The sequence below is a fragment of the Haematobia irritans genome, chromosome 3 (genome assembly GCF_050003625.1).
Source record: "Haematobia irritans isolate KBUSLIRL chromosome 3, ASM5000362v1, whole genome shotgun sequence".
Lineage (NCBI taxonomy): Eukaryota > Metazoa > Arthropoda > Insecta > Diptera > Muscidae > Haematobia > Haematobia irritans.
This window is the reverse complement of record NC_134399.1, coordinates 176,118,976-176,145,978: the sequence shown is the minus strand read 5'-3', so window position 1 is coordinate 176,145,978 and position 27,003 is coordinate 176,118,976. Positions and strand designations below refer to the sequence as shown.

The 27,003-nt window shown below is 36.4% G+C and overlaps 2 protein-coding genes across 2 annotated transcripts; one reads left to right on the top strand and one right to left on the bottom strand.

The window, feature by feature from the left end:
* Positions 1-4,725: 4,725 nt before the first annotated feature.
* LOC142231301 (uncharacterized) lies at positions 4,726-26,981 on the bottom strand. The gene is made up of 7 exons (XM_075301916.1): positions 26,824-26,981; positions 18,192-19,679; positions 15,072-15,409; positions 14,805-15,017; positions 12,397-12,712; positions 10,918-12,326; positions 4,726-9,921 (listed from the first exon to the last, which is right to left on the bottom strand). Exons 1-7 carry the CDS (start codon positions 26,938-26,940, stop codon positions 8,718-8,720), a joined length of 5,085 nt encoding a protein of 1,694 aa, XP_075158031.1. The 5' UTR covers positions 26,941-26,981; the 3' UTR covers positions 4,726-8,717.
* Positions 23,115-23,767, top strand: LOC142228677 (divalent-cation tolerance protein CutA). The gene has a single exon (XM_075299165.1). The coding sequence runs from the start codon at positions 23,192-23,194 to the stop codon at positions 23,687-23,689; it is 498 nt and encodes a 165-aa protein (XP_075155280.1). The 5' UTR covers positions 23,115-23,191; the 3' UTR covers positions 23,690-23,767.
* Positions 26,982-27,003: the final 22 nt, after the last annotated feature.

The window sequence follows — 27,003 nt, the reverse complement described above, 5'->3', positions numbered from 1 at the left end:
GTTAAATAATAAAAACAAATGTATGTCAAGGTGTGTACTATGTTCGGTTTTCGAGTTGAAAATCACTTTATTTTCGCGATTACTTTTTGTTGTGTCGTTAAATTGGTTTCCAATAACAATAATTGAAAAAATGCACGCTGCTTTTATACTAAAACTGTATTTATTTTCTAACAGCAATTAATCTTATAATAATGATTACAAAAAGGTGACTTCTTTTTATTTAATGCGATCGTAAGTATATCAAGAACAAGAATAAGAAATAAGGGTAAACAAGAATGACAGTTGCCCTTTATGGTGATGCCATATTGATTGATCTGTACGGCTGTGCGATGATTAATGGTCATAACAATTCTCCCCCACTTATTGAAGACTCATCCAGTTAGTGTCGAACATAATCGCTGTAGTAGCTAGGTGGTTTCCTTAATCTGCTGGATGTACGCCGTGACGGAGTAGTGTCAACTTCCGAATTCCCTGTTGAGGTGCTTGGTTGTTGTTGTAGTGGTGTTGACGGTGTTTCAGGCTCATTACTGTGACTTGTTGAAATACTGCCGGGAATATTCGTAAGAAGATGCGGATGATACAAAAGTTGATTATCCGAATGTTGATTATCATTTGTTGCTGGTTCTGCCTCTTGAGACTCTTGTACATCAAGTTGATTCTTTGCCATGGTAAAATTAAGTTGATTTATATGGCGTTTAAAAATAAACCCATTGTCCAAACGAACAAGGTAGTGAAGACGACCAAGTTTTTTGACAACAGTCCCAAGCTTCCATGAAGGTTTATTTGCCATGTAATACCTTGCTTGTATTCTGTCTCCCACACGTAGCTGTCTGACAGGTAACTCCGGATTTGAAGATGCTGTAATTTTTGAAGGTTTTAATACATCCAACTTTATTTTAATCTGCCTTCCCAGATATTGTTCAGCAGGCGATTTACCGTTGTTTAGAGGAGTAGCTCTGTAACGAAAAAGTATTTCTTGCACCTTAGTTGAAATTGACGATGAATCATCTGCCATAGCCGATAGGCGTTTTTTCAAAGTCTGCACATTTCGCTCGGCTAAACCATTGGTCGCAGGATGACCAGGAGCGATGAATTTCTGGAAAATTCCACAATTGTGACAAAATGATGTGAATTCTTCGCTTTTGAAGATTGTAGCGTTATCTGAGACGATAACGTCAGGAAAGCCGTTTCTTGCAAATATATTGCTCAACATGTTTATGGTTGATGAAGATGATGGTGCATTGGAACAAATTCCAACTTCCACCCACTTCGATTTGGAGTCCACTACAATTAGAAATTGGTGGCCTTGGAAAGGTCCAGCGTAATCAATATGAATACGTTGCCAGTTTTGTTGCGGTTCCTCCCAGTGGTGTAAAATTACTCTTGGAGGACTGTTTTGCACTGAAGCACATGCTGCACAAGATCGAACGTAATTTTCGATGTCTTTATCAATAGCTGTCCAGTAGACGTAACGCCTCGCTAATTGCTTCATCTTTGTTATCCCTAAGTGGGTATGGTGAAGTTCCTCAAGAACAGCTTTTTGTAACAAATCTGGAACAACCACTCTCGGCCCCTTGAATAAAATTCCGCAATTTATTGTGTATTCAGTATCGACCATACCTGACGACTGCAAGTCGAACATAATTTTAGAAAGTTTTTGATCTGATTTTGTAGCTTTCTCGAGTGAATCGAAATTAATAATTGTTGATGATATCTGTTGCACAGTTGAATTACAAATAGACTGCACTTCTTTATCGATGAAATTTATATAATTTATCTTCGTACTTATTGGTGCACGTGAAAGACAATCAGCGTTTGCATTTTCTTCACTCCTTTTTGCTATAACTTCATAATTATATCCAGCTAGAAATGCTGCGTACCTTTGAAGTCTTGCCGAAGTCATTTGCGGTAGTTTAGAGTTTTGATGAAAAATTCGTGATAGCGGTCTATTATCAGTGACCAGCTTAAACGTTCTACCGTAAAGATATTCATGAAAATATTGAACAGCATAAACAATGGCTAAGGCTTCTCGGTCCAGCTGAGAATAATTTTGCTCTGACGACGTTAATGACCTTGAAGCAAAAGCTATAGGCCTTTCTTCGCCGTTGATTAAATGTGATAGCACCCCAGAAATGCCTGTAGGACTAGCATCACAGGCTAGCTGCACTGTATGATCCGGATTGAATGGCATGAGGACACGATTACCGGCTATTTCTTGCTTTAAAGCTTCAAAAGAATTTTTACAATTTGAATCGAATTTGAAAATTGAATTTTTGCACAATAATTTCCGTAAAGGTGCGGTAAGTGTTGACGCGTTAGGTATGAAACGAGAATAGTAGGTCACCATACCTAAAAATCTCCTGACGTCATCTACATTCTTGGGTTGTGGCATCTCGACAATCGCTTTTATTTTAGAATCAGATTTTTGCACTTTGTTGAATTCAACTATGTGGCCCAAGAATTCGATGCGTTCTTGAAAAAATGAGCATTTTGAAAGATTTAAGTGTAGATCGTATTTTTTTAGCTGCGCTAAACAAGCCTTCAGATTAGATTTGCACTCAGTTACAGTTTCGCCATGAACCAAAATATCATCGAAGTATGCTTCTGTTTTTGGAACCTCACGCAGTATTTGATCGATAATTCTATTGAATTCTGCTGGGGCGGTCTTGATTCCAAACGACAGACGGTTCATTCGAAATGTGCCTCGATGCGTTGAGATCGTTTGTATCTCAGATGACAAATCATCAACTGGAACGTGTAAATATGCTTTGTAGAGATCAAGGCGACAATAAAATCTCGAATCTTTGAGGGCATTAAAAATTTCATCCACTTTTGGAATGGGGTAATGTGCATCTACCAACCGCATATTGACTCCGACTTTATAATCAACGCAGAGGCGTACCCCTCCATCCGCTTTTGGGATTACTACCAAAGGTGACCCCCAATCGCTATTAGTTACTTTGGTTATAATGCCTTGATTTTCCAATTCATCGATCTCCTTATTAACACGTTCTATTAATGCATATGGTATTTGGCGCTCTTTGATATAAATAGGTTTTGCATTGTCTCGAAGTCGAAGGGAGACTTTATAATTTGGTACACAACCTATCTTCTGTTGAAAAACTGTTGAAAATTCTGACATTAAATCATCAATATGATTTAATTCGCTTATTGAATTTGTAATTGGCTCATTGTTGATTTTATCCAATTCGTTGAGATTAATGCATAATCGACGAATCCAAGTACGACCTATGAGGGCTGTACAGCCATCTGGCACAACATAAAGGTCATCATAAATTGAAATGTTGTTGAAAACAGCATGAACTCGAACTTTCCCTTCGGGCTTGAATGTATTTTGAGTGTATGATCGGAATATGATATTCGTACTTCCAAGTTTGTTTGACAAATTTAACTTATTGAAAATTCCTCGGGGTAGAAATGAAAATCCAGATCCAGAATCAACTTCGAATTTTATAACTTTGCCTTCTATCAATATATTAGCATAGTATCGATTAGAATTTACATTACCATAGCTGCTTTGGTATACGTCGACTATTTTGTAAATTCCGTAGTCGGAACCATCACTCTGAATTTGATTCGTTGAAATCGACTTGTTTTTGTTGTTATTTGTAGGTCCGGCATTAGGACTATCCGCCAAAAGAGATGCAATACAGACTTTTGCTACATGCCCGTGTCTAGAACACAAATTGCATTTTAAATTTGCACTAGAACGACATTCTTTTGCAAAATGATTATTTTTGCCACATCTTAAACATAAGCCAGCTATACCAAGTTGCTCATAATTAACTTTGACCTTCGATTTTTGCACATTAGGACGCTTTGGCATTTTCCTTTTGTTTGAAATTTTATTAATTGTTGCACTTGAACTATTTGTTTGTGATTGTGTTAGTTCTTTTGCATCTGCTTTCGCTGCTTCTAAAGCTAAAGCTTTTAAAACGATTTCTTCAAACTTCGATGAACTTGATTGCAGCAATTGCTCTCGAATACTATTGCAAGAAATTCCTCGAATAAATTGTGCACGTAAAAATACATCAGCAATTGAACTTTTGCACTCGCACTCTGAAACAAATTCACAATCACCAATGTCCGTTCGAAGCATTGCAACATATTCAGAAATTGACTGTCCATCCGTCTGGTATTTTGACAAAAATTTATGTTGTGCCACCAAGATATTTCTTTTTGGTGTCAAATGATCCTCCAACAATTTCAATAACTCGTCGTATGGCAGTTCCATTGCAATTTTTGGTGCCGCCAGCGATGTGACCATATTGAAGTATTTTGCTCCAATTGAATTTAAAAGCAGCTTCGTACAATAATCTTTATTCGACTCAATGCCTTTCATGGTTACGTAATTTGTAAACCGTTGAATGTAATTTCGGTATGTCTCCTTTGCCGGGTCGAAGATATCAAAATTGGGAACCAAAATTGTATTTATTGTTGCACTGCCACCATTTTGTACTGCACTAGATGTTGATGCACCAGTTGTTAATTTGGCTAATTGCGCCACCAAAGCTTGTTGCGCCTTCATAAACTCTGCAAATTGAGCGGCATCCATTTTGTAATGCGCGTACTGCCTTACAAAAAAAAAAAATGAAATAATTAATTTGCACAATAAAAATTAATTTATTTGGTTTCACTCTCGTCGCCAACTGTTGTGTCGTTAAATTGGTTTCCAATAACAATAATTGAAAAAATGCACGCTGCTTTTATACTAAAACTGTATTTATTTTCTAACAGCAATTAATCTTATAATAATGATTACAAAAAGGTGACTTCTTTTTATTTAATGCGATCGTAAGTATATCAAGAACAAGAATAAGAAATAAGGGTAAACAAGAATGACAGTTGCCCTTTATGGTGATGCCATATTGATTGATCTGTACGGCTGTGCGATGATTAATGGTCATAACACTTTTCCTCAAATAATCAAAATATTTCTGTAAAGTCTAGCCGAAATCTAGAGGAACAAGAAATTGCACATCAATTTAGTTAATGTATCTGCTTTATATTGAACTGTTTTAATAAAGTAACCGCGAAAATTTCAACGCGAAAAGCGAACATAGTACTTACCTTCACATATAATAAAAATATACGACAAAAAATTATGTAAAATAAAGCTACAATTAAAAACAATGGGAATGTTGATGGTAACAGTTGGCGATATATTAATGTGGTTAAGGACACAAATTTTCCTTTTTAATAGACAATAAAAATAATTTTGGAAATATTCATTAATAATATACATATGTACCAAACTATGCTAAAAATGTGCTTTGCTTATTTGAATGTGCAATGTATGTCTGCTCAAACATTTATATTTTTGAGCCATTTAGGATGGTTGTAGAATTTGGCAAAAATTAAAAAATTTTGGAAAAATCAAAACTCAAAATTGCAAAAAAAGTTCCATGCCAGATACTGGCAAAAACAATTTACGTATGTAAGTTATTATGTTCATCGCTTCTTCGAGTGTCGTATTTTCATTTTATAAATAACAAGTATATACGGCCGTAAGTTCGGCCAGGCCGAATCTTATGTACCCTCCACCATGGATTGCATAGAAACTTGTACTAAAGACTGTCATCCACAATCGAATTACTTGGGTTGTGGTATCTTAAAACTTCTTAACATCGTCTTCTAAATTGTGAGTTAGTCCATACGTGGTAAAGAGCCAGAATTGAAATATGGGGGTCGTTTATATGGGGGCTATATACAATTATGAACTTGATATGGACCAATTTTTGTGTGATTGGGGATCGATTTATCTGAGGGCTATATATAACTATAGACCGATATGGACCTAGTTAGGCATGGTTGTTAACGGCCATACACTAGCACTATGTACCAAATTTCAACTCACTCGGATGAAATTTGCTTCTCCAAGAGGCTCCAAAACCAAATCTCGGGATCGGTTTATATGGGGGCTATATATTATTAGGGACCAATTTCGACCAATTTTTGCATGGGTGTTTGAGGGCATATATTAACACCACGTACCAAATTTCAACCAGATCGGATGAATTTTGCTTCTCCAAAAGGCACCGGAGGTCAAATCTGGGGAACGGTTTATATGAGGGCTATATATAATTATGGACTGATATGAACCAATTCCTGCATGGTTGTTGGATACCATATACTAACATCACGTACCAAATTTCAACTGACTCGGATGAAATTTGCTCCTCCAAGAGGCTCCAAAACCAAATCTGGGGATCGGTTTATATGGGGGCTATATATAATTATGGACCAATTTCGACCAATTTTTGCATGGGTGTTTGAGGCCATATATTAACACCACGTACCAAATTTTGAAATTTGCTTCTCTTAGAGGTTCCGCAAGCCAAATCGGGGGATCGGTTTATGTGGGGGCTATATATAATTATGGACCGATGTGGACCAATTTTTGCATGGTTGTTAGAGATCATATGCTGACACCATGTACCAAATTTCAGCTGGATCGGATGAAATTTGCTTCTCTTAGAGTCCCCGCAAGCCAAATTTGGGGGTCCGTTTATATGGGGGCTATACGTAAAAGTAGACCGATATGGCCCATTTGCAATACCATCCGACCTACATCAATAACAACTACTTGTGCCAAGTTTCAAGTCGATAGTTTGTTTCGTTCGGACGTTAGCGTGATTTCAACAGACGGACGGACGGACGAACATGCCCAGATCACCACGACCCAGAATATATATACTTTATGCGGTCATAGAGCAATATTTCGATGTGTTACAAACGGAATGACAAAGTTATGGAGGGTGGAGGGTATAAAAATGCTGAAATAGGTTTAATTCGAAATTTTACTAAAACCAACTAGAAATAATATGACAGCAGCGCCTTTAGTGGAGAATAGAGGCGAAACTTTACCATCATCAAAGCAGCAACTTTGCACTTGTGGAAAATATCCTGAAAACGTATCTTTTTTCAAAATATTAAAATTCGTATTAGAAATATTAATCGTAGATTATATAATCAAAAATTAATTAATAATCTAAAAATTGAAATGTTAATAATAGTTCCCGGTATATTGATGTGATCGCAGGACACATATCTTCCATGTTTTTTTTTTTCTAGACAATTGACCAAATGTTTGAAACTCTAATTCCCAGCAGTGAGGTGTGGTGCATACATACCCCGGGGAATAAACGTTATAAAGTTTTCTGATGACTCCAAATTGGATGGACAAGTGAGTTTCGGAGTATATTCTAAAGACCTGGAACTTCGAATAGAATAACTAATCACTGCAGTTTTTTTAAGAGAGGTGGCGAATTTGCTGAGAAGTAATGTTCCAACAAATGTTGGCATTAATATATATGTACTCAGATGGTCAACCTGCAATAAAATCATAGGACCCTATGTTCCTTAACTCGGAAACGGCCATCGATTGCCGCAAATCTCTCAACGAGATAGCTGAGCAGTACAATATTTACCTAATATGGGTACCTGGCATACCGGGGAATTGCGAAGCAAATGAGTTAGCAAGGATAGGAACTACCTTACATAATCCAGGAGAGTCGAATCTGTTCGTATACTTCTGGCTACCTGCAAGCTCTAACTGTGTATACCTTGTGCACACAAATTTTTTTTTCTGATTCAATCACGAAATTAATTAATTTTTATTAATTAATTAATTTTTAATTGAAATGTCTTCAATCACAGAAATGGCAGTATCAATTTAAAAAATTAATTGAAAGTCAATTAAAAAATAATTGATACTATTAATTTTTGTGATTGATTTTTGTTTCAATTAAAAAAACATGTTGAATCAATTACATTTTTAATTGAATATTTTTTAAAACTCAAGTAAGACTTTAATTGGAAAAATTTTCGTGATTTTTTTTTCTGTGTAGATTGATTAGAGGCATAGGATTTTTTTTTGTAATTTGTACAATTTTTTAACCTAACAGTAGTGATTTTACAAGGAAAATTTGAGTATTTCGAAGTAATTCGGAGTGACAATTTGACCTTCGGTGGTCATATGAGTAAAAATCGGGTGAAAGATATATATGGGAACCAAATTTAACACACTTTACTATAATATCAATTGTATACCTTGTGCAAATTTTAAGTAAATCAAGGTAAACCTCTGTTTTCTATGACCATATAAGTGCATATCGGTCGAAAAATATATATAATAGCTATATTTAAATCTGAACCGATTTCTTCCAAAATCAATAAGGTTATATTCAGACCCGAAACACATATTGAAATCGATTGAACTAAAACTGCGACCCAGAGGCAGCCCCTGAGCGTTATACCTCATTCACATTACACTTCCAAAATCCACTTTACCCAGATTTCAAATGTCATTTCCCTTATAAAAAAGGGATTTCAAATCTACTTTTAGTAGATTGTGAGCCTAATGTGTTTGGCCTATTACACATGAGGTCTTTGGCAGTAAGGTCGAAAAGTCGACTTTTCGTCGATTTTTTAAATAAATTTGAAAAGAAGATCACCCAAATAAGCTATCTCTCCATATGCCGATGTTGAAACTTGTATAGCCAGGTGTTTGTAAATTTGAAACGTGTTGTCATGAAACCAAATTATGTATAGACTACTTTTGTTTGGCCACATTTTTATTACAATTTTGAATGTTCAATTTAGTGTTGCACTGTTTAAAAAATTGTATTGAAATTATTATGAATATGAACTGAAAACAATTATAAATATTACTAACTTAGAATGAATATACCTACTCATGATGAAGTAATGTTTTTTGCACTGCAAAAACTCGAACTGGTGGTGTATGTTTGTATGCGCTCCTCTGTAATGTGAATTTCATCTTCCTCCTCTATGTCAAAGTAACTATTATTTTGTGTTTCCGGTATTGGAGAGCCCATCGAAGACTTTGAGGAATCCAGTTCTATGCAATCAATTACGTATTCAGTGACTGTGGGCAACGATGTAGTGTCTGCAGTAGTAGAGTTTGATTGTAAAGGCGTTGAAGAAGGTGATTCAATATCATAGAAAAGATATACATGAGAAGGTGAAGAGTCCGCAGAAAATTGATTACTTTGATCGCCAGGAGTCTCAGCAAATTCATTTGCTATATGGGAAATATCATTTTCAAGATTTACATCTTCGACAATTTGGACATCATCATCATAATCCTCTGTTATCGGTAAGTGTGCGGTCTCTTCGGGCATATTTACAACTTCAGGCAGTTTATTAGCTTCAGTGGTTTCTTCGACTTCATTTTCATACATGGAAGCTATACCAATATAATGATTTTCATTTTCCATATTCTTTGTATTATTATCAACATTTGACGACTCCGAAATTACATCAGGTATAAAAGTAGCTGTTTGGATTCCACCTTCATTATCCGAATCAACAATGTCCACAGCCCGTAAATGAACCGTTCTGGCATGACGTTTCAAATCGTATTTTAATGCAAACTCTTCCGGGCATTCCGCACATTTGAACGCTTTTATGGTATGATAATGCTCCCGACGCAAATGATCCCTTAATCTCCATTTGGTAACAAAACCCTCACTACATATAGAACATTTGATGGGTTTATTGAAGGAATGCTTATTCATTAAATGATGTTTCAGATGTATGACTTGACGAAAAGATTGGCCGCATATATCACAAGCAAATGGTTTCTCATTATTGTGAATCAATTCATGGTTTGACAATGCATAACGAGTCCGAAAACTTTTTGGACACTGTGAGCAAGGGAAAGGCTTAATATTTTCATGAATCAAGAGATGGGTTTTATAGTTCGATATTGATTTGAACATCATTTTACAAAAGTAGCATTTGTATCTATTGTCGGGACTTAATGCAATGTATTCTGGTGGTATTTCAAATCTAGGGCGACCATATCGCACAACTATTGGGTTCGTACATGCCTGCTGGGCCTTGTGTTCATCCAAAATTTGCTGAGATCGAAAGCTGTAAGAAGTTTGGGTAAAAAAAGAGGCATTGATTAACCGTTTTAGAAAATTTTTAAAATTCTAACCTATTCACAAAAAGGAATTTTCTTTATCATTAAACTTAACAATTTTTAATATTATCCATAACCGACTAGTCGTATGTAAATGCGGTAATTGGTAATTAATAAGTATTTTCCATTAGGTAAAGTATGAAAATATTGAAAATTCAACGGTTTCGAAGTTCTAAATTTCCAAAAGGTAGACGTTTCAGTATTGCGAGCATTTCAAACTTTCGAAAATATGCAATAAAACTCAAAAGTCAAAATTGGGAAAATTTTGAGAATATGACTTTTCCAAATTTAAATAAATACGTCGTAATTAAATGTCATAAATTCCAATTCTAGCTTTTCAAGCTTGAAGAGTAGACTTTTTTTACATTTCCAAATATCGAAAAATTATTTTCAAATTTTATTTATTTATTGATTTACCCCCATTTTCATGAAGCTCCGTTAGTGTTCCATTAGCTAACAATTTTTTAAACCGTGCTATGGATATATCCGTCGTCTTGCCTATATATTCCATATTGCAGTTAGGAGCTTAATTGTTCAAAAATTTTCAGTTATAATTAAGCGGAGAGAAGATATTTACATTTTATTTTCTGTTAACTGACAGTGCTTCATGAAAATGGGCGTTAATCAACCAAACTTGTTGATAGAATTTAACAATTTTTTCAAATTTTTTACAAATTTGAAAATGTGACTTCTCCAAATCTAAAATGCGTCTAAAAATCATCTCTTAATTTGAAAAACTATGAATATCGAAAACTCGAGGATCAAGTGTTTGAAAGTTTTACAATATTAAATTAATTTATGAATAAGTCCGAAACCCGATCTCTCAAAATTATTAAAATGACGAAAACGTTTTTCTTTTTTAATTTGAACAAAGAAAAAAGTTTTCTAAAATTGAAATAGATGACTTTGTGGTTTTGATTGCAATTCCCAGCGCAAATAATTACCTTTTGCTGCATTGTTTGCAGTACCACTTTTTATTATTATTATTATTGGCTTTGCTTTGGTCACCGCAATGTGCACTCTTCTGGTGTCTTGTCAACGAATCTGGCCTACTAAAGCTCTGATGACAAATGTTACACTCCGTCTTGGTTGGTTCGGAATGACAGTCTTTGAAATGTTTCCGTAAATGATGCAACTTCCGAAATTGTCTATTGCATTGTGAGCATTTATAATCCTGGCCATTACTATGGGTTTTTTCATGTTGCACCATTCGATAACGTGTTGGAAATGTTTCCAAACATTGTACACATTTATACCTTTTAGGACCATGTTGTACAATATGCTCTTGATAATCTTTCTTCTTTGGAAAAAATTCATTACACGTAACACAATGGTAGGGTTTTTTGCGACAATTTGGGAAATATTCAGTGTCATCGTCTATAGGACGACGTTTATGAGATCCAACATCCGATTTCATATCGATTTTAAGAAAATTTTGTGGCTGAAGAAGATTGGAGCTAGAATCTGATGGTACAAAGTTATCCTCGTTATTGTCCCCTACTACAACCGATTCATTATTATGGGTTTTTTCATGTCGCACCAAACGATATCGTGTTGGAAATATTTGCAAGCATTGTTCACATTGGAAATGTTTATGTCCATGTTGTAGAAGATGCTGTTGATAATCCCTTTTCTTTGGAAAAAATGCATTACACGTAACACAGTTATAGGGCTTTTTGCGACAATTTGGAAAGTATTCAGTGTCATCGTCAATAGCACGACGTTTATGAGATCCATCGTCCAATTTCATATCGATTTGAAGAATATCTTGTGGCTGAAGAAGATTGGAGCTACAATCTGAAGGTACAAAACTGTCATCGATTTGGCCTCCCACTTCAACTGACTCCTCATTGTCTTCCATTTCGACCATAACATTTTTGTCTTCTTCTCTTGTTATCCTTTTCTGCATCTCTGCTGTGGCACTAAAACTTTCACTTGATTCAATATCATCGACATCATCAATCGTTGGTGCTCTAGGCATATCATAGTTTGATCGACTGGAGGTATGTGTATCCACAATTGTTGTGGAAGGTATATGATATTCGTAATCCATTTCAAAGTCATCACGTTCTTCAGTTTCGGATGCAACAAGCGTTGATTCACTATGAGTATCCAAAAGATCTATTTCCTCTGGTTGTTCTATGCCATTTATAATGGCACTATCCTGTATATTGGATTCTTTTCTTAATTGCTCCTTATCTGGCACACATTGAATATCATTGCCTTGCTTCTGCAATTCATTTTGGAAACGCTTCTGCATTAGTTCACTTTGTTTTCTTAACATATAGGACATATCGAGCCTTTCATCACATTGCTCACAAATAACTTTCGGCAATACATCATCGGGTTTAATCTACATGGTCAAAAAAATAAAAATATTTGACTATAAAATGTAAACTTTGGAATTTGTGAACTAGACTTACATCTATATTAGCACATATACGTAGTTTGTCCAGCATTTCTGGACCCTTCTTAAAAACGTTAACAAGATTTTTATCATTTCCACAAATACGACACAATTCCAGAAGACGCGGCATTTTGATGAAAATCCATAGGACGAAAACTAATTTCATATAAACAAATAGGGTATAAGTGACTTTGACGGTTGTAAAACATGTGTTGAATACAATGTCGACAAGCGGCGATTTTTCCCACTTTTGACGTGTGCATACCGCTTGTAACGTTGGCAACTCCAAATGCTCTTGTATTTGAAAATCCCATGCACACCTTCTGTGGTAACTGGACGTGGTACAACTTCTCTATAGTGACGGCACTTTGCGACGAGTTTTGGATATCGTATACGACTGTTTTCGACGTGGTGTGGTTTCTCAGAAGTGCCGTCAAATTAAAAAAATGTTTGCAGTGGTGTACCGCCGATTGGTTGCTGTGGGCGGGTTATAGCCACACATTGGATGTGTTGCCATAACCGATTGGTGCTAGGAGACTTGAATGGCAATCACTTCTGGATAATGACAAAAGAGGCATTGCTTTGGAAGAGCAAATAGATGACTCCAAATTTTGCTCGGTGAATGAAGAGACCCCCGAAGTTATGGGAGAATGCAGCAGTTCGACCGACATATCTTTAGCGTCACCGAAATATCTTTAGCGGTCTGATAAATGACGTATCCTGACATCCCGTCATTTCACTGGGATCAGATCACCTTCCAATAATACTCAACATTGACCGACCGTGCGAATTCAGAACCTCTGAACGCCGGTGTTCATCAACCAAAAGACAGCCAACTGGAACGGCTTCAGAGAATGTATAGATCGCCGCTTCATTGAGATTCTGTTTCACTCCCATGTTCATATCGGTTGTTCCGGGATAGTCGACGAGCGTGAGTGGAACGAGCACTTGATGCAATGTAACCTAGGCACTGGCACAGGTAAATTGTGATCAACAGTAAGAGCTGTCTGAAAACCCGCTACAAGAGATGATGGAATCTCAATCACCTTTGGCGATGTGACTGATCCGAAAAGATGCGCGAGGTTATTCAATATTCAACCAACAGTTTATGGAGTAACCCGAAAGTAATAGAACGAGAGTCACCCAGCAGAAACGATGGGAGTCATAGTCGAGCGAAATGAACGACGACTTGCCATCCCTGCTAATTCTTTAATCAGGTAATCTAATCTAGAGATTAGTAAGATAGTCGACGAGCACAAGCGGAACCCAAGGATAGAGCATATTGTTACGAATTTGATAATTATAGATATAAGTTTATTTAAATTAGTTTCCGTTAATTTAAAATTTCAAATTGTAACGATAAAATTTCGCTATCACTTGTTGGAATCATCTACTCATTTTCTAGTATTTTCCTGAATTTCTTTTATGTTCTTTTGTTTGCTTACCGAAATGTTAGTTCTTACTCTCTCATAGAATAGCAACCCCTTTGCTTTGTTATTCTGCATTCTCATTTCATCTCATTGTCTATTGTCATTGTTGTTGTAGTAATGCGAGCATATATCTATGTGAGTGTGTGTGTGTGTTTGGCAGCCACCAGATGAACAACTTAATGGTCGTAGATCCTTCTAGCATTGTCTAAGAATGTTCTGGCGTTGCCAGAATATTGTAGTGCTACCAGAATGTTCTCGTATTGCCACACCGTCATATATAAAAGCGCTCGCATGCTGCTAACGAGTCAGTCTTAATTAAAGCGTCAAACGAATAACTTCAGTGTGAACGAATTGTAAATTGTGAAGTCATAGTAAATAAATTGTAGATTGTCGTTATTTAGAAGAACTGTGTTTTAATTGTCGGGTAATTAAAAACGCCTAAATATAAAAACGTAACAATATGAAGCAATGGAACCTAAGCTCTGGCACTAGTATCTTGTGGTAAACAGTAAAAGCCCTCTCGAACCCTGCAACAAGGGATGATGGGAGCTCAGTCACCTATGGCATCGTGACGGTGACTGATTCGAATAGATGCGAGAAGTTTTTCAACCGACAGTTTAAGGAGTATCCCAAAAGTGATAGTGTGCCACTCGACGCATCCGTGGATACGAGCAATCTTCTTCTTAGACACTTCTCCGTGACGGAAAACACGAACATCTATTTAGACGAATATGCTATTTGGACATTCCATTCCTCATGCTACTTAACTGTTTAAAACACCCCCCTTCACTTTATTCTAGTGCATGTAGCTGATATTCCCCAAGGATCGTTTCTGTATCATTCTATTAATGAGTCTCTATACTAATGTCAATCTGTTAGCTAATAACTAAAACAATTGTCCAAAAAACTTTTAAAATATTTTGTGAGAAAAAAATTATAGTCTTATTTCATAATTCAGATATTTTTTAACTTTTTATTTAAGCGATTTGACTACTGATTTGAGTCATGATCCATCATATGCACTTTAAAATCTTGTATAGTTTTAAATACTAATTGTGGACATGTTGCACAAGCAAACTGATGAAACTCTGACAAATGATCTTGGTACTCCATGGAACTTGAAAATTGCATATCGCAATCTGAGCATTCGGTAATTTCGTCTTCCACGTTCTCGTAGTGTATAGACATATGGCGTATGAGACTTTTTCTGAAAGAAAAGAAGATATCAGCATTTAGATATAAACTAAAGATTTATACTTACTTTAGGGCAAAGCATTTAAAACATTTACGACATTGGAATTTCTTTGCTCTTTGTGGTTCCGAAGCAGATGATGCTGATACGTTCACTACAGCTGCGTCGAAACGTTCTTGCTCATGCGAGTCGTAACCGTGGCTACCGGAAGTTGTTGCAATGGAATGAAACATTCTTTGGTCTGCGACAGATTCGTTTGTTTGCTTTTCAGTTGTGGTCGTATGAATTTTCATATGGATTTTAAAATCCTCCTTGGCGTTAAATTTCTTTTGACATATAATACATATGTAGCTCTCTTTTCCATCGTGCGTGATTTCCGCAATTACATGGTATTTCAGGATATGTATCTGACAAAAGAAGGATAATTGAGTGTGGAAAACTAATCAAAAAGTGGAAGTTAAAATATTGTACAATAAAGTTATGGGGCCATAAGGTAGCAGAGCACCTAACTTCCTAACTTGGATTATTTTCCCAACTACGTAACCAATGCGATAGCTTATGTCTTATGTAGACATGCGCCCGTAAGCAACAAAATCATTTCCTTTGTCCGTACCTTAAGGCCGGTACTATGTTCATTCTTGCGAAAAAAAATTATAGAAACCATTATTTCGCACATAGAAAGCGGTGTTTATTTAGGTAACATTGAGCGATATTGAATTAAGTTGGTGCTTGCTGCTTGCTGTTATGCACTTTACAGACTATCAGTTATTCCGGACGGAATGTCGGCGTTTGTAAAGAATCTTACAGTGTGTCGGATCGATACGACTTGTCGGCGATGACTAAATAATCGGTAAATGTGTTATCGATCCCATAAACATGCAGCAGTATCGATTATGCCTTCGGACTTAGCTTATAATGTGCACAATATATGGGATATGTTCGACACGAGCACTGTCGTCCGGAATAACTGATAGTCTGTAAATCGCATTACAAAATTAACATTTTATTTTTCCTTGGGCAATTAATCTGCTACTCCTTTGATCCTTTGTATATTTTCGGAACAAAAATATGATCCGTGTTTGCGTTATAAATCCACAAAAATAGTTTTAATAAATTAATTATTTCTTAACTCACATTGCAAATGCATTAGCGTAGCTAGACAATTTTCCTAGGGGGGGCTATAGCCCCCCTAGCTAAAACTTTATAGACTGAGCTTATAGGTTCAACTAATGTTTTATTTCATAAAATTGAATAGAAAATAGACATCAAAATAACTCGCGAATCAATTTATAATAAAGCAACTAAAAGTACCCTACGGGAAACTGGTGCAAATTGCCACTGACGGACCTATCACAGAACTGGTACCTGTGCTCCAGTTAATTTCAATTTTCACATTTATTGAAATAAAATTATCAGAATAACCTTTTGTTCGACAAATTTCAAAAAAAAAAATTCATTTCGGAGGCCAAATTGAAAGAGATTTCTAAGAGTTTGTCCGAGACTGGTTCCTGAGGACCTGTTTATGGGTTGCTCCTGCTAAATTGTCGCAGGACGTGTCCTTTGGGGTGAGTCCAAGACGCGTCCTAAAATGTAAGTGTACTCCGTCAATGACAAACCCATGTTAAGGTGGACGGTTCCTTCCATACGTTTTGATCAGAACTGGGACTGGTCCATACACACCAGGGACAAGTCCTGTACCAGTTCTGTGGTTGATCCATTTCCCGTAGGGTAGTTCCACACTTTTCCCAGCAAAAAATTGGGAGTTGTTCTAAAGGCACAACTTTAAAAGCACTTCCAAAAATGTTCTCACAAAGAAGTTAACTATTTTAACTACACAGGAAGTTTTTTTACTTCATTTTTTTATTTATATTTTAATGCGTAATTTTTTGTTTTCTTCTTTCAAATAGTTAAAAAAAAGAGTAAGAATAAATAAAATGGTACAAATTATTCAAATTTTGCCTCAAAAATGCTAAATCCATTATAGAAAAATCGATAATATTTGAAAAAAAAAACGTTTCAAACAAGCGTTAGAATGCATTAAAAATCATAAAAAAGTATACAAATTATTTATTTGGGAAAATATCACAAAATGTTTAATTCACATTCAAAACACTGAATTCAGATCACGCCTTAAGAAGTGATGCAAATTCATTGCAACGGTTGTTGAAACGGTGGACATTCGTTCTATGACAAGTTCATATTACATTCATCGCTTCTCCGCCAATTTTGTACCACTTCCAGACCCAAAAAGAACATTTTCACTTTTTTGGCGACGCTTTTTGGCAGCACAGCATTATTAAGATATTAATTTATGAAAGAATAGTTTTAATATCAATCAATTAATAAAATCATAGATTCAACCACAGCTTTATTTCATAAATATCAGACTTCTACCACAACCCAAGTAATTCGATTGTTCATGAAAGTCTTTAGAGGAACTTTGTGCGTTGTACGAGTATATACTTGTTTAATTTTTATAAAAATGTAAAATCGTAAATAGGTTTTCAAATTCTGGGGGGGGCTAAAATTTTTCTGGGGGGGTCTAAGCCCCCTCCCCAGAGGCCTTCCTACGCTTATGTGCAAATGGCGCCATGCTATAAACGTCAGTTTTTCAACTCGAAAAAACAAAGTACCACAAATGGAAAAAATGTCGCTAGTTTTTCGCATTTTTTTGGTTTGTATGGAGTTTCAACGCGAAAACCGAACAGAGTACCTGGCTTTACGTGGAAATGCTCTCGTAAGCAAAATAATCAGTGCCTTCTTTCTCAGTTCGAGTCAATGTGTCCCTCGAAAGTATACCCCAGCACATGAGGGGAAACCTGTCGTTACAAAGAACATTTGTTTTTGTGTTCATTGTCAACAGCATATGCAACCCTGGTTTTAGGGTACATTTCTCAGCACTTTGGTTTTTTGAATGTGTTAAAAATATCCTTAAACCTCCTGGTTATATGGCAAAATTTCTACAGAATGCCCGCGCAAACTACTGCATTGTAAAATGGAACGTAAAAATATTGTTATTGGTGCAAATGGTGAATAGAATGCACATGTATTCCCACTTGCGGTTGTTCGAAATATTGAAAAATGTGCACTCTTCAATGACAAAACGGAGACGAAGAAAGAAAGTACCTACAGTCACTTGGTAAATTAAAAATATATATTAATTCTAATATGTATATGAAGAAAACTTACCCTTAGAGCATCTTTCTGTCTGAACCATATCAAACAGTATTCACATTGAAATGGTTTTTCGCCAGTATGCCTTCTCATATGAAATATGAGACTCTTACATTGAGTAAATCCACGATTACATACATCACAAACATATGGTTTTTCGCCGCTATGTGTATACATATGTTGTTTGAGGGTGGCTTTCTGAGAAAAACTTTTCGAGCATTCGGGACACACATGGGGCTTGCTGCCGTTATGTGATTGCATATGTCGATTCAGATTAGTTTTCGTACTAAAATCGCGGTCACATTGATGGCAATAGAACCGATTATGTTTTTGAGATGCTTCTTTTAGACTCACAGAAGATGGTTTTGGTAAAATTTTCTCTTGTTCCGCTTTGCTTTTCACATCGTATACTTCTTCGTCATATTTGTCAATGCCACCATCTTCCTCATCGTTGACATCGGACATTTCCTCATGGATTTCAATTATGTCGCTAGTTTTCAGTACATTCTCTTCCAAAGAATTCTCATCGATGTAGTCATTGGGAATATATTGTACTCGCAAATCATTTACTTGATTGCTTAGCATCGATTCATATTGACTCAAATAAGTATCCGTTTCTTCCGATACAATATTACCGATATCATTATTTACAAGCGAGGGTTGGAGGACATCCGATTGCAATCCCAGTTCATTTAATTCTGCCGGTGACCCTTGGGATACTGCCTCATTATTAGTTAGTTCGTCAGTAGGATGAGTTTTGAAAATCGATTGCTCTTTTATGGTATCATCAGATACGTTTTGCACTTCTGCAAATTCTTGTCCTTGATCATCTAAAGTGTCGTGGATTCCATCGTCATCTTCAGCATGTTCATGATCCTCAAAATGATGGTGATCATCATCGTCGTCGTCCCCCAAATTTTGTCGGCGTACTTCTTCCGAAAGGATCTCCTCATCTTCACATAAATTTACCACACTCTCAAATTTAATCGCATCATTTTCCGAATGCACAAACAAAATCTCTTCATCTCGAACATAAGTAGAGTGTAATGGAATACTCTTTCGACTTTTATTCTCAACGGTATTAAATACCAACGTAGATCTATTCGAATAACTATCCTTTAAATCATTATTAGTATCTTCTTTAAACACCTTGCATGGTGATACTTTAATTGGTGATGCTTTCCGTTTTTCAAGACATTTGTCATTAGCATTGGAGTCCTTTTTGAGTGTATCATCTCTTTTATCTAGTTCGCCTTCACCAATCAATGTTAACATTTCATCTTCTGTAAGATCTTGCTCAGAATTCACAACACAACTGGTATTTGTGATTTTTGTAGATTTACCGCTTTGAGTGACCTCTTGAAATTCATTACTTATTCTTGTTAGGAAAGCCTTCAAATTCTTTTCGGATTCATGAGCAGTTTCAATAAAAGAATGGGCCACCTTTAGACGAATTATGCATTTGGAACAAATAACTTTCGGCAGATTGTCACATTCCAGAACCTATCAAAAAAACATACGATGCAAAATAATTAAATCCGATGAAGGCATTTTGGGAAGCGAAGGAATGCATGGCCCCGACGGGGCGCTGGTTGCTGGCGTATGACTATAAAAGCTAATAGTTGTAGGACAAAACGTATGGCCATAAAACAAGATAAGTTCATAACCATACTAACTACAAGAGAGCATCCAAATTCATAAATGTGCAAAAATTATGCAGACCATCGTTAAACTGATCTATTTTATGTTACGCAGAAAATTATATATACATTGAATGATGGTTTTTTTTATCCAGTTTAGTTCTACTGGACCATTCGAAGGCATGTCTTTGCGTATATCGCCAGCTAATAACTCAGTTCGACTTTTCCCATCCATTCCCGTGGGGGATTTAAATACCGTATCATTATAATGATTTGAAAACTTTACACACCTGAGCTAGCCACATGATTTTCTAATAAATAATAAAGCAAAACAACTCGAACTATATGTTGATTTTAGGTCGTTTGCAAGAGATCAGATATAGCTATCCTGTGTTACTTGGAAGCTAATATATTGAATATGTACCAAAAGTTAAGGACTTGGGAGATGAAGTGATTATATTATCGTCCGAACTTTCTGAAAAGTTTATATGCTATTTCACTGCGGGCCACTTGTTCACACTGGTGCTGCACAGTTTACCACGAACATACCAATAAGTCAACAAGGTTTCCTTCTCGGCAACCGGTGTGCTTCCTGCAAGGGACTGAAGAACCTCAGGCATGTGAGTTGCCGCTTCAGTGAGCTCCTCATGTTCATGTCGGCCAGAGGGTGTTCCGGGACATTATCAACACAGCAGCCGCTCGCTTCATACCCGTTGGTCGAATTGCCCATGTGAGGCCCAACATCTCAGCCGAAGCGGAGGGACTCGCAGGCGAGCGTGATGAACGCCATCGTGCTAACCCTGCTGATCCTAGAATCAGGAAGCCCTCTCGAACCCCACCACAAGGGATGATGGGGTCGCAGTCACCTTTGGCAACGTGACAGTAAGAAGCGCTAGATTCTTCAACCGACAGTTTGTCAAGCACTGCAAGAGTGATAGAGCTGCCCTTAGAACTACTACAGTATGTCTCCGCGGTACACCCCTGGATCACCTTTATGAGGAGACCAAGAACATCCCAGTTCGTCGACACAATTACATGCTGTCAAAGCAGTGTCCCATGGGTTGCTTTCGAAGTTGTCATTCAAATCACCATCTTGTGGATAGGCAACCTCCACCCAGGAATGTAAGGGTTGATCTTCACCTTCTAGAGCGATAGATCCAGCGTTATAAAAGAGAGCCTCAAGATCAGGCAGCATATCAGAGAGGTCTGAACAGGATTCATGGGAGTAATGTAGCGGAAGCGGTGAGGAACTACCAGGTTAATCATGTTCTCGGAGCTCGACCTAGCGCCTAGCACCGGAAGAGAGGGACCCCTCACGGTGGACCAGGGTAGTTTTAGCCCAACTAAAATCAGACAAGTGCAACCGCCTCAATTCCCATTTACCAGTGATTGATAGCAGCGTAGCTGACGTGTGTCCCATCTGTAATCAAGACCACATGATACTCGTCACCTTTTTTCTTGCCCAGCTAAGCCTACTCGTCTCACCACCAGATCACTCTGGACACACCCCATCCTTGTCGCAGAGTTCCTTGATCTGGCTACTAATTGAACTACCAAGGCATACAACGAAATGGAAGAAACTACATTAAAAACTGTTACAACAACAACCAATACCAGTCCTGTGATAGGTCCGTCAGTGGCAATTTGCACGAATTTTCCGTAGGGTAGTGTCTGGTGCAAGTAAGATAAGTATATACTGCACTGAACGAGTGTTATGTACCCCAATAGAATTTGACAACATCATATTTGGTACATCTAACTGTGAGCCCAAGAAAATACTGCGTTAGACAGTGTTCTCAAGATTTTAAATTATTATTTTTATAAAATAATACTACATAGAAAACAAGTAAGGAAAGTCTAAAGTCGGGCGGGGCCGACAATATTATACCCTGCACCACTTTGTAGATCTAAATTTCCGATACCATATCACATCCGTCAAATGTGTTGGGTGCTATATATAAAGGTTTGTCCCAAATACACACATTTAAATATCACTCGATTTGGACAGAATTTGATAGACTTTTACAAAATCTATAGACTCAAAATTTAAGTTGGCTAATGCCCTAGGGTGGAACACAATTTTAGTAAAAAATATGGGAAACATTTATTTATGATTTATCGCTCGATATATATGTATTAGAAGTTTAGGAAAATTAGAGTCATTTTAACAACTTTTCGACTAAGCAGTGGCGATTTAACAAGGAAAATGTTGGTATTTTGAGCATTTTTGTCGAAATCAGAAAAACATATATATGGGAGCTATATCTAAATCTGAACTGATGTCAACCAAATTTGGCACGCATAGCTACAATGCTAATTCTACTCCCTGTGCAAAATTTCAAATAAATCGGAGCAAAAAATTGGCCTCTGTGGTGAGTGTAAATCGGGCGAAAGCTATATATGGGAGATATATCCAAATCTGAACCGATTTCAACCAAATTTGGCACGCATAGTTACAATGCTAATTCTACTCCCTATGCAAAATTTCAACTAAATCGGAGCAAAAAATTGGCCTCTGTGGGCAAATGAGTGTAAATCGGGCGAAAGCTATATATGGGAGCTATATCTAAATCTGAACCGATGTGGCTGATATTTTGCAAGTTTTTCGAGACTCATAAAATATTCGGATGTACGGAATTTGAGGAATATCGGTTGATATACACGCCAATTATGACCAGAGCGGTGAAAAATATATGCAGCTATGTCTAAATCTGAAATCAATAGGGATCGTCTTTGAGCCGAAACAGTACCCTATACCAAATTTTAGGACAATCCGACTAAAACTGCGAGCTGTACTTTGCACACAAAAATACACCAACAGACAGACGGACATCGCTAAATCGACTCAGAATTTAATTCTAAGGCGATCCGTATACTAAAAGGTTGGTCTATGATTACTCCTTCCTTACAAATGCACAAACTTATTATACCCTCCTTACAAATGCACAAACTTATTATACCCTGTACCACAGTAGTGGTAAAGGGTATAAAAATATAATACCATAATATTTCCAATTATAAATTTGATTGCATTTTTTATTAATTTAAAAGTAACTTTTTAATCAAAATAAAATATTAAGTGAATTAAGGAAATTATTGGAATTTTGTCTTTGATTAAAATTTTAATTATATTAAAAACTATTTCTAAATATAATTGTATTTGTCGTCGCCGCAAAAATGTTTCGCCTACCGTCTATCGCTATGGTTATATTTATACACATACTCCAACAAACAATCCCAACGTTTTTTGCAAACCAATACTTTGGCAACCCAATGTAAAACATATGTGCAAATATTTTGTTGCTGTTATTATTAACTTCATGCCTATTAGTTGCAAACAATTCTCGAACGTTTCTGGTAGTGGTGGAGTGTTTAATGCATTTTCTTCGAAATTTATTTATTACCACGTCATATTTATTGGTAGCCCGCAAAGCAATTCCCATTTCTGGCCATCTAAACTCGAACTCATTGCCACCAAGTTTTTGTACCAAAGTGTCCACTGATTCCTTATCAAAGAGCAATATGGACAATGAATTCAAATACGAGTCCGGCACGGCATCAGTTGCATTTGTAACAGCACCAGATGAAAAAATCGCGAAGAAACTGGCCCATGGTTTGTTGGAACAAAAATTAGCGGCATGTATCAATATAATTCCCAGCATACAATCTATTTATATGTGGGAAGGCAAGGTCAATGAGGATATCGAATACCTAATGATAATCAAAACTCAAACAGGTCATGTTGATGAACTTACTAAATGGGTACGTGCCAATCATCCCTATAGCGTAGCAGAAGTTATCACACTACCAATTGAAAAGGGAAATCCGCCTTACATGAAATGGTTGAAGGAATCAGTGCCGGAGAAAAATTGATGGCAGATCATGATACTTTATTTAAAATATATAAAATGAATTAATATGGACTGATTAAATATATATTTTTAAGATTTACGTTCTCTTAAATTTTACTTAACGCTTCGAAATTTCCCAAACAATGTTTCACACTACAGCAGTGCTTCCCAAATGGTGGGCGCGCCCCGAGGTTCCAGGGGAGCGCAGTGTCATTTTTGGTTGAGCAGGTTTTATATCATTAAAATTGTTAAAACAACACAAATTGTTAAATTCAACAAAACATCAATAATATACTACAAAAGAGCCATACCATTCGTACATTTCGAAATGTTCACTTATAACCACAATGGGAAAAGAATAGAAGTTACATGCAATTCTATAATTTCTTGTATGTTTTCCATTATTAGTCGTTCACTTTATCTGCAACGGCTAAATTTCTTGCTAAAATATCAGAACTAGTATCCATTTTTGTATTCACACATTTTAAAAATTTTGAAACCTTTTTCGTCACTTTTAGACATAAAGTCAAAATATCTGCCTTGCCTTCATGTTGAAACTGATTTGAGGTATACTCTATCAGTAATAGTACCAAATATTAAAAATCTAGCTAATGGAAGGAGCAATTGCCAAATTTCCCACTAATTGATAAACTCTTTTATATTATATTATTATTTGTTTTATTTTTAATTATTTAATTAATTATTGTTAATCATATTTTCAGCCTTTGTTAATATTTATTTCTGTTTGGGTAAACAAAATTTGTTTTAGGTTGGGGGCGACACGAAATTTATAAATTTTTTGGGTGGAGCGAAGCAAATTGGGTTGGGAAGCTCTGGACTACAGCATAATCAATATCGGATTGCCAGATGAACTCTGATATTGCAGATAATCGGTCGCTAACACGGATATATGAGTATTTTTTTAATTTTCGTAATCAAATTTGCTTTGGCTCTCTGTCGACAATATATAACGTCATTTCTTTCATGTTAGATTAGGTTAGGTGGCAGCCCGATGGATCAGGCTCACTTAGACTATTCAGTCCATTGTGATACCACATTGGTGAACTTCTCTGCCCGATTCCATGACATATGACAAGGGACCTCCTTTTTACAGCCGAGTTCGAACGGCGTTCCACATTGCAGTGAAACCACTTAGAGAAGCTTTGAAACCCTCAGAAATGTAACCAGCATTACTAAGGTGGGATAATCCACCGCTGAAAAATTTTTGTTATTAACTGAACAAATAGTTCATAGGTAATAACAAATCTTAACATGTTTCAAAATTCCGTAAGATTGTGAAATATAAGATGTAGTTATCAAAAGTCGACTAACTTTTTTAAACACAATTTTTTACCTCATTTTTGATTATAAAGGGTGATTCTTTTGAGGTTAGGATTTTCATGCATTAGTATTTGACAGATCACGTGGGATTTCAGACATGGTGTCAAAGAGAAAGATGCTCAGTATGCTTTGACATTTCATCATGAATAGACTTACGATCTGCCACAACGTCGAATTTTCAGTGAATGGGCCCTAGAAAAGTTGGCAGAAAATCCGCTTTTTTATCGACAAATTTTGTTCAGCGATGAGGCTCATTTCTGGTTGAATGGCTACGTAAATAAGCAAAATTGCCGCATTTGGAGTGAAGAGCAACCAGAAGCCGTTCAAGAACTGCCCACGTATCCCGAAAAATGCACTGTTTGGTGTGGTTTGTACGCTGGTGGAATCATTGGACCGTATTTTTTCAAAGATGCTGTTGGACGCAACGTTACGGTGAATGGCGATCGCTATCGTTCGATGCTAATAAACTTTTTGTTGCCAAAATGGAAGAACTGAACTTGGTTAACATGTGGTTTCAACAAGATGGCGCTACATGCCACACAGCTCGCGATTCTATGGCCATTTTGAGGGAAAACTTCGGAGAACAATTCATCTCAAGAAATGGACCGGTAAGTTGGCCACCAAGATCATGCGATTTGACGCCTTTAGACTATTTTTTGTGGGGCTACGTCAAGTCTAAAGTCTACAGAAATAAGCCAGCAACAATTCCAGCTTTGGAAGACAACATTTCCGAAGAAATTCGGGCTATTCCGGCCGAAATGCTCGAAAAAGTTGCCCAAAATTGGACTTTCCGAATGGACCACCTAAGACGCAGCCGCGGTCAACATTTAAATGAAATTATCTTCAAAAAGTAAATGTCATGGACCAATCTAACGTTTCAAATAAAGAACCGATGAGATTTTGCAAATTTTATGCGTTTTTTTAAAAAAAAAAGTTATCAAGCTCTTAACAAATCACCCTTTACAATCGAATTTTGAATTTGACCACGAAGGAAAAGCATTAAGGAAATGTTAGTGGACGCACAGTCTAAAGCCCGGATTGCAAAAATTCCGGGGCAATATATTTTCTATATCTGATAACATCACATAAATGAAAATTTCTCTATCGAGCTATCACGGAACTAGTACCAGTGCTCTACTTTATCACAAATTTTAAAATGTTCATATAATTTTTGGATTTCAATACGCTCATGATATTAAAATCTTATTGGAACTACAGATTTACTGAAATACAATCATCATAATAATGTATTGTTCAATATATTTGAATCCATCCACACCTTTTCTGGTGCGATTCGGATGTTCAAATTGAAACAGATTCCTAAGAGTTTGTTCCCAGATTGATTCATAAAGAGCTGACTATGTGGTAGTCCTACTAAGTTGTCCCGGGATGCATCCTTTGGAATGAGTCCAAGTCGTCTCCTAAAATGTAAATTTAGGGACTAATCCTATAGCAAAGATAGGTTTCATTGCCATATATTGGAATGCCCTGTCTCCATTCAAAAGTAAACAGGAATTGCGGCCCCATTGATAAGAAGGTTGGGTCCGTTGGAAAAAAACAGCAGTAAGAACGTTTTCGATTTTATATATAACCTATTAACATTAGACTCGAATTCTTCTAAAATGACAGTTAAAATCTAGTTAAGAAGGTTTCGAAAGTGTAATGTGAATGACGTATTACAGAAACAGGGAATTTGATCCCCGGAACCAGCGCAGATTGTGTTCCACGGCAACCCTGTAGGTTGTTCGCCTAATTTCCAATTCTCATAGAAATTCTTGTTGTAATAGAATGGAATTTTTTAAATAATTTACTTACCGTTAATCGGGTGGTGTATGTAAACTTCTCCAGTAGATCCTTATTGCCATATAAATCAGAGGTATGTTCATTTTTCATGCAGACACGACAAACATTAATATTAAATAAAAAATTCATGGCCGCGATGTTAAACAACTCGAATCAAATCACAAGTAATAGAATGACACTAATTGACAGCTG

Bases quoted from the DNA above. Each gene is read 5' to 3' on its own strand.
- LOC142231301 (XM_075301916.1), bottom strand. From the start codon at position 26,940: ATGAATTTTTTATTTAATATTAATGTTTGTCGTGTCTGCATGAAAAAT. The intron at 12,327-12,396 runs GTAAGTCTAGTT...TTGACCATGTAG, and splicing joins GTATATGTGCTAATATAGAT to ATTAAACCCGATGATGTATT. The intron at 9,922-10,917 runs GTAATTATTTGC...AACTTCTTACAG, and splicing joins TGCAAACAATGCAGCAAAAG to CTTTCGATCTCAGCAAATTT.
- LOC142228677 (XM_075299165.1), top strand. From the start codon at position 23,192: ATGCATTTTCTTCGAAATTTATTTATTACCACGTCATATTTATTGGTA.